A 7,458-nucleotide genomic window follows, 5' to 3' on the forward strand; every position below is an offset into this window, starting at 1 on the left:
CGGGCCGGGCCGGGCCGGGCCGGGCCGGGCCGCTCCGGGCCGCCGCGCATCGCTCGCGGCTCGGCAGCGCCACCCGTCGGGGAGCGGGGCGGCGGGCGGCGGCGGAGCGGGGCCGCTCCGGCGGGCACGGGCACGGCCGCGGGGGCTGCCCGCCGCTCCCGTCCGCCTCCGCGGGGCACGGCCCCGGCCCGGCCGGGACAAGTGCCTCCGGCCCGCCACGGGCCGGGCGAAGTTGGGTGGTTTTCTTGGTGTGGTTTTTCGTTCTTTTTCTTTTTTTAATTGCCACTGGCAGGACATCGCGCCCGGCCGGGCCCGGGAGAGCCGCGGCGGCCCCCGCCGCAGTGCGGGGGGGGGCGGGGGGGGAAATCCCCATTTACCTCCCGGGGATCTCGCCTCAAAGGCAAATTCGCAATATGTAAGTCGCTGGTTAAACAAGGGCATTTCCATTTGTTAATTGATGCAATTACGCCGTAGCGGTAATGGGCAGGCCGGGCTGCAGGCAGCCATCCATCACCTCCCCGCTGACCTGCCACGGCCCCGCCCCCCCATCGTCTCCTGGTGGGACCATCTCGGGTCCAAGAGCGGAGGACGGATGCCCCGCTCAGCACGCGTTAGGGAAGGAGGCTTCGGGCTGCCGGGGAGGCGGGCTGCCCGCCGGCCGGCTCGCTGTCCCGGCCCCAGCCGTGCCCCTGCCCGGGCGGGCAGGGCGCGCCGTGCGGGGCGAGGTGTGAGCCCGCTCACGCGGCTCCGGGCCGCCGCGAAGGGCAGGGGAGCCAAGGCGGGGAGCACAACGAATCGGCTCCGTTGCAAAAGCGGTGCCGTCCCGTACAGCGGAGGCCGGCCCTGAGGGGGGGGGAGCCGGGGGGCGGCGGGAAGGAAGGGCCGGCGGGGCTGCGCCGGCCGGGCCGGCCCCGAGCGCTGCTGCCCCGGCTGCGGCGGGCAGAGCCGCTGTCCTGCGCCCCTCACACCGCCGGGGCCACCGCCGGCTCTGCCCTTCGCTCCTCCTCCCTGCAGCTGCAGGGCCACGCTGTCCGGGGGACGCGGCGGGCACACCGCTGGACGCCGTGATTTCCCCCTTTTAGATTTTTTTTTCCCCCAAGACAAACTCGGATTGTGTTTTAAAAAGGGGGGGGGGGGGGACACGGGACCAACCGCAACGCACCGCCGGTCCCTGCCCTTGACGTGCATCGCGGCACAACATTAAAACAACATGAAACAAGCGCTGGGAGCGGGCGCGGGGCGCGGGGCGCTGCCTGCTCCTGCCCGCCGCTGCCTGCTCCTGCCGGCAGGGCCGTGACGTCACGCCGCTCCTCGCCCACCGATGAACGCTAAAGACCTATAGAGCAGAAAATAATACAACAAGCAAGCTCCGTATCTTGCAAGCCCTACGTGATTTTCCCCCCCTCTTTGAAAAAGCCCCTTTGCACTTAAACTCTCCATACATGTGGGGTGGCTTTTTAAACTCTCTCTATACAAACATATTTATTAAGAGCGATGGGAAGCGGGGGGTAGCCTATTTTTTTAATCCAGGCACCAACACCACCATCCCCCCCCCGCCTCAGATGTCTGGCTGCTTTTCTTAAGTGCAATCATCTATAATTGAGAAAAAAAAAAAAGCCATACGTGGAAATGTGTGTGTGAGAAGGTGCATCTTGAAGCAGGGTTTAGTTACAATCGATCTTGGGGGGAAAATATTGCCTATGGTCCAAAAATAAGGAGCAACTATGTCCTTCTCTCAGTTCGGATATCCCTACAGCACCACTTCACAGGTAAGGCGAGTGAGCAGCACTCACTTTTGTTCAGATTCTGCTGCTGCTGTCCAGATGTCTTGTTCCCCCTCCCTTTTTTTCTTCCCTTTCCCTTACTTAGAGTCTTTTTTTAAAAGGGCACATCTGGAGCCTTTTTTTAAAAAATGTGCGTGTGTGTTTATGTCTCGTTTGTGTTGTGTTAGGCTTAAACAAATAACTCTCAGCGTGCACAGCAAAGGCGTTTAGGAAACCGGTAATTCCCCCTCCCCTTCCCCCCCACTGTTCAGTTTTAAGTGCAACAAACAAATAAATACATAAATCCCGGCAGCGGCCGATTTCCAAGCCCGCGGAGCTGCCCCGCGGAGCGACCGCGCTGCGCCGGGCGCTGCCCCTGCTGCGCCGGGCGCTGCCCCTGCCGCGCCGCTGCCGCCCGGGCACCCGCGGAGGGTGTGCGGGCAGGGGGGAACCGTCGCTCGGCGGGCTCGGGGTTTCACTAGCGTTTCTGCGGAACCGGGCTGTGCCGTTTTCTCCACCCTTCCTCCCCGGGTCGGTCCTTTTCCTGTGTTTTATTAGGATGTGTCGAGAGTTTTCCCCCCCTCCCCATACGATTTCCGAAGGACACCCCCCACCCACACCCACACCAAGGCACCCTATATTAACTAAGTCGTCGCTATACCGTACCTCGAGTCACGATTTATTTGGGTAGAATTATTTATACACCGTAATCACTGCAAGATGTGCCTCCCTCGCTTGGGAAGTTAGCTGTCCCCTTGAACTTATTGAAATCAAATGCCTTCGATTGCGTTAGCTGACATATTTACTGCTTTGCCTATTGTCAAATTAACTGTAATCGCAACTTCTTGCCTTTAAATCAATGCAAACGGACCGAGCGGGGGCGGGAAGGAAGGAGCCGTTACGGATCTTTTGCCATTTGCGAGAGCAATTATTTCCTTAAAGTTTTGCCTGCTTGATTAATCGTGCCCCCTTCCCAAGGGCTCCAGCTTCCCATTCCTTTATTTCCCGGTTTCTATAATTAGTTGCTTCAGCCCAGGTTTCCTATTCCCCACCTCACCCCCCCGCCCCCCCCCCCCGCACACACACAGCCGCGCACACGCTTCTAAATTCCCCCCGATGGGGCTGCCTCGACAGTCACTCGGCGCCGTCCCGCTCTCTCCTCTCCTCTCCGCAGTTTTTCGTGCCCGCCAGCCCCAGCACGACCTGCTGCGAGGCTGTCCCCCGCTCCGTGCCGGATGCCTCCTCGGCGCCGGCCGCCGCCTCCCTCTGCTGCGCCCCGTACGAGAGCCGGCTGCTGGCGCCCGGCCGCGCCGAGCTCAATGCGGCGCTGGGCATGTACGGTGCCCCGTACGCCGCCGGCCAGGGCTACGGCAACTACCTGCCCTACAGCGCCGAGCCCGCCGCGCTCTACACCGCGCTGGTGAGTGCCCGCCCGCCCGGGCAGCGCACCGGAGGGCGGGGGGGGGGGGGGGGCGGGAGGGGGGTGCGGTGTGTGCAACAGGCGGCAAACTTCGTGGTTCGCGGTCGGTGTCGGGGCGGGGGACCGCCGAAGGACGCGGAACCGGCGCGTGGGGGGGCGGGGGGCCGAAGGGACTTGGCTGCCGCGGGGACCCGGGGCGGCGGGGTTCCCCTCCTGCTCGAGGCCAAACGCTGCCGCTTCCCTTGCAGAACCCCCAGTATGAAATCAAGGACGGCGCCGGCACGTTGCACTCGGGGATCGCGCAGCCCGCTGCCTACTACTCCTACGATCATTCCTTGGGGCAGTACCAGTACGACAGGTAAAACCCCTTTGATCAGCGCCCGGCAGCATTAGCATCCCCCGGCGAGGCAGCGGCCGACATCAAACGGCGGGGGGGGGGGGGGGGGGCTCCGACCTGACAAACGTTGTACAAAAGAAACGAGGCGCCCCGGGAGCACCAGTCAGCTAAAATCAAACTTGGGCGGCGATGGCAGGCGGGCAGGCAGATGGGCTGGGCCACAGCGGCCTGCGGCGGGGCCGGGCCGGGGGGGCTCCCGCCAACCCCCCCTTCCTAACCATCTCCCAGCAGGTACGGGACGGTGGATTTCAGTGGTTCGGCCAGACGCAAAAATGCAACGCGAGAGACGACGAGCACCCTCAAGACGTGGTTGTACGAGCACCGCAAAAACCCCTACCCCACCAAAGGAGAGAAAATCATGCTGGCCATCATCACCAAAATGACCCTGACGCAAGTGTCCACTTGGTTTGCTAACGCCAGACGGAGGCTCAAGAAAGAAAACAAAATGACCTGGTCTCCCAAGAACAAAGCGGGGGAAGAGAGGAAAGAAGAAACCCCGCGGGAAGAGGAGGAATACGGCGCGGAGAGCGAAGGCAGAGGTAGGCGGGAGAGGCAGGACGGCCGCTTCGAAGTAGCTCGAAGTGGCGGCCGATTTCGAGGCCACCCCAACTTCCCCGCCCCCGCACTAACGCCCTGCCGCCCCCTCCTCCCCGCTGTCTGTCCGAGCAGAGCAGAAGAGCTGCAAGGAGGACAAGGAGCTGCGGTTCAGCGACCTGGACGACCTGGAGGAGGAGGAGGAAGAGGAGGAGGAGGAGTCGAGGAAGCCGGAGAAGGGCCGGGCCAGCTCCCTGCAGGAAGCCCCCAGCCTCGGCGCGGCGCTGCCCGAGGCTCCGCGGAGCGACTGCAGCCTGCCCGGCCCCTTCCGCGCCTTTCCCTGCGCCAAGGCCCCCGCCGCGGACTTCGCCCCCGCCGCCCTGGCCGGCCCGCCGCCGCCCTACGCGCCCGCGGAGAAGCCGCGCATCTGGTCGCTGGCGCGCACCGCCGGGGCCAGCGCGGCGCGCAGGGGCAGCCCCGAGGGCCGCGGCGCGGAGGCAGGCGGCGGCGCGGCGGGGGAGCAGCCCCTGCCCGCCAAGGCCTTCCGGAGCTCCGCTTTCAACCTGCAGCCGCTCCCGCGGAGCTGCGCGTCCCACCGCGGCCTGGGGGAGCCGTGCCAGTACGCGGCGGCGGGCGAAGGTACCCGCGGCGGCGGGGACGGGGGGGACCGCGGGCCGGGCCGGGACCCGGGGCGCGGCGTGAGCCCGCCTTCGCGCTGACCCCCGCCACCCCCCACCCCCGCCGTACCCAGGTGTCAGCCCGGCGGTGCGGACGCCGAGGCTTCCCCGCTCGAGGGGAGCGGGCAGGGGAGGGCGGCGGGGCCGGGCCGGGCCCACCGCAAGCCGCTCGTGTCTGTGCAGGCTTCGGGCGGGGCGCCAAGGGCGGCCCGGGGGGCGCCGAGCTGGGCGGGACCTGCCTGGACAGGCTGCGGACGGCGTTCCGGCCGGTGCTGCGGAGGTGAGGTAGGTGAGGGGCCGGCTGCCGGGACCGACCTCGGACGAAGCGCAAGCCCGCCCGCCCGGCCCCGGGATACCGGAGCGGGCCCGGCCTGGGAGCGCAGCGCCGGGACCATCGCTCTGCCCCGCTCCCGGAGTCGTGTCCCCCCTGCCCCGTCCGGGCGGGACGGCACCCCCCGGCCCGGGGCGCGGCCCCGGAAAGGGCCGGCGGGGCCCGGCCGGCACGGGAGCCTGCCCGGGAAACGCTCATCACCGCTTCTCCCTCCCGCAGGGCCGCCCGCCCCTTCCTGAGCGCTGGCGACGGGACTCCGGCTGCAAGCGAGGCTCTCGGCTTGAAACAACGAAAGGAACCTCTCCCCGGCCCGGCGATGACTTCCCCGCCCCGCAGGCACGGCCCGCGGCTCAGCCTCCCCTGCCCTCGCCGGGGAAACGTCCCGCCGCGGCACAACGTGCTTCTCACATGGGGCCGAGGGGCGCGGCGGGCGGAGCGGCCGCGCCCGCGGGACCGGCGCCTCCCCCCCCGCCGCCGCCCGCTTGCCGTTTGTTCAACACCCCTCATTAACGTCTTTGCAAAAAAGAAAAAAAAAAAAAGAAAAAAGAAAAAAAAAGCTAATCTTTTCTTTTTCTTCCCCACGTCGTGACTTGTTTTTCCTTTTCCTCCCACCCTGCTTCCTCCACGCCCCGCTCCGCCAAGGTGCGTTGTTCGCGGTTGCTCCGCGCCGTCCCGCGGAGGCAGGAGGAGGAGGAGCGGCGCAGGTTACGCTGGGCTGTTTATTTCCCATCGCTGTACATAGATACCGCTGAAAGTATTTTTCAGAGTCTCTCATTAACAGGGGTAAGCTGAACGCCGTGAAGCTGTCCTGTGACCCCGGGAGTTCTTCAGGCAGGAGCCGGCGCAGCCCGGGCAGAGCAGCCGCCAGCCCCCCGGCCCCCGGCCGCCCCGGGCACCCACCGCCTGGCCCGAGGCACGGCCAGGGCACGGCCGGGGCACCCCCGGGCAGCGAGTGGCAACTGGGCGGCGAAGTAGGACGTTGTTAGTGGGTCACCGCCGTCAGTCAGTGAAAAGAGCAGTGCTGCACTTTACAGGACAGACGAGAAAGGGAAACCGTATCTCTGCATTATTTCTGTTTAATTAAAAGTGTCATCCAACACGTTGTGTTCAGACTAATAAACGAAGCAGGGATGAGGAAAGAATGTTTCTTTGTTCCTCTCTCTAGAAGCAGTGGCAATAATTTAAATTAATAACTGGTAATTAAGAGGTCATCTATAGATCAACCCGATACCTGCTATTTCCAAGTTCACCAGGGTCAACATTTACATTAAGTCATTTGTGGTCAATAGAGTCCAATGAATTCTGCCTTAATAAATCAGGGAAATCAATCTTGAATATCGAGTAGACTTCTGTATGTTTACCAAAGGCTACCAAGACAAGCGGGGCTGCAGAGCTGGGAGTCCTCTGGGTTTGCGAGGGGAAAGGAGAAACTGCAGCTCAACGCAGGGAGAGGTGGCGGGCCCCGGCCCCGGCCCCTCCCGGCCTGGGGAGGGGAGCGGAGCAGCCCCGGGCTGCGGGGGCACCTGTCAAAGAAGGCAAACCGGGGGGCTTTGCAGGGGCCAGGGCGGGAAAGGGGGCGGGGGGGGTGGTGTAAGTGTACACGAAGGCCAGCAGGTAACGGAGCGGCCGGGAGCGGGGTCGGGGCCGGCCGGGAGCCCCGCCGCAGACGCCCGGCCACTGGGCTTTCCCGCTCTCCGGAGCAGTCCCGGGCAAGCGGCAGCGCAGAAGCCGCAGTCTGGCAGTGACCCGCAGCTTAGAGTAGGGGAAATTAAACTGCGAAAAGATAAACATTGTTTCAAGTCGGATTTGAAGGATTAGGGCTTGTAATAAAGAGTATTAGGCCCTTTCGAAGAGTTCTTGCAAGGCGACTTTTCCGCCCCTCCTCTCCCACCGGAGGGGAGAGGTGTTATCTGCCCCGGGAACAAAGCGCAGGTTCCCCACGCGTGTCCGCAGCGGCGGGGCCGCGCCGGGCCCCGCTCCCCGCCGTGTCCCGGCCGCCTCCGCCCAGCGCACCGGGGAGAGACACGGCTCCCTCCCGTTCCGTTTGCCCGGCGGCTTTGGGAAGAGGCTCCCCGGCGAGGCAGCTCTGCAGCGGCCTCCTGAGCTGCCCACGGGAGAGGAAACCCGCACGGCCCTCGCGGGCCAGGGGCGGCCAGGAGCTCCCCCGGGTTGCCGGCTCTGCCTCCCGGCCCTGGTATCCCCCGGCCTCCACGGGAGCGCCCGAAGGAGCCGCGAAGCCCCCGGGGGTGGTTAATTAGTCGGGTGCAGGCTTCGGCGTCTTTCTAAGGCAGGCACGAAGGCAACCTCCAGGAGTCTTAAGACTTTTTTTAATTACT

General features: G+C 65.0%; 1 protein-coding gene across 1 annotated transcript; it reads left to right on the plus strand.

Annotated features, from left to right (window-relative positions):
• Positions 1 to 1,637: 1,637 nt before the first annotated feature.
• On the plus strand, positions 1,638 to 6,438 carry IRX6 (iroquois homeobox 6). The gene is made up of 7 exons (XM_075039380.1): positions 1,638 to 1,769; positions 2,938 to 3,183; positions 3,432 to 3,541; positions 3,809 to 4,119; positions 4,250 to 4,753; positions 4,975 to 5,076; positions 5,342 to 6,438. The coding sequence occupies exons 1-6, from the start codon at positions 1,725 to 1,727 to the stop codon at positions 5,073 to 5,075; spliced, it is 1,317 nt and encodes a 438-aa protein (XP_074895481.1). The 5' UTR covers positions 1,638 to 1,724; the 3' UTR covers position 5,076; positions 5,342 to 6,438.
• Positions 6,439 to 7,458: the final 1,020 nt, after the last annotated feature.

This window comes from Buteo buteo, chromosome 11 (genome assembly GCF_964188355.1).
Source record: "Buteo buteo chromosome 11, bButBut1.hap1.1, whole genome shotgun sequence".
Lineage (NCBI taxonomy): Eukaryota > Metazoa > Chordata > Aves > Accipitriformes > Accipitridae > Buteo > Buteo buteo.

Excerpts from the sequence above, each read along its gene's own strand:
- IRX6 (XM_075039380.1), top strand. The coding sequence starts at position 1,725 with ATGTCCTTCTCTCAGTTCGGATATCCCTACAGCACCACTTCACAG. Across the intron at positions 1,770-2,937 it reads CCTACAGCACCACTTCACAG|TTTTTCGTGCCCGCCAGCCC; the intron begins GTAAGGCGAGTG and ends TCCTCTCCGCAG. Across the intron at positions 4,754-4,974 it reads GTACGCGGCGGCGGGCGAAG|GCTTCGGGCGGGGCGCCAAG; the intron begins GTACCCGCGGCG and ends GTGTCTGTGCAG.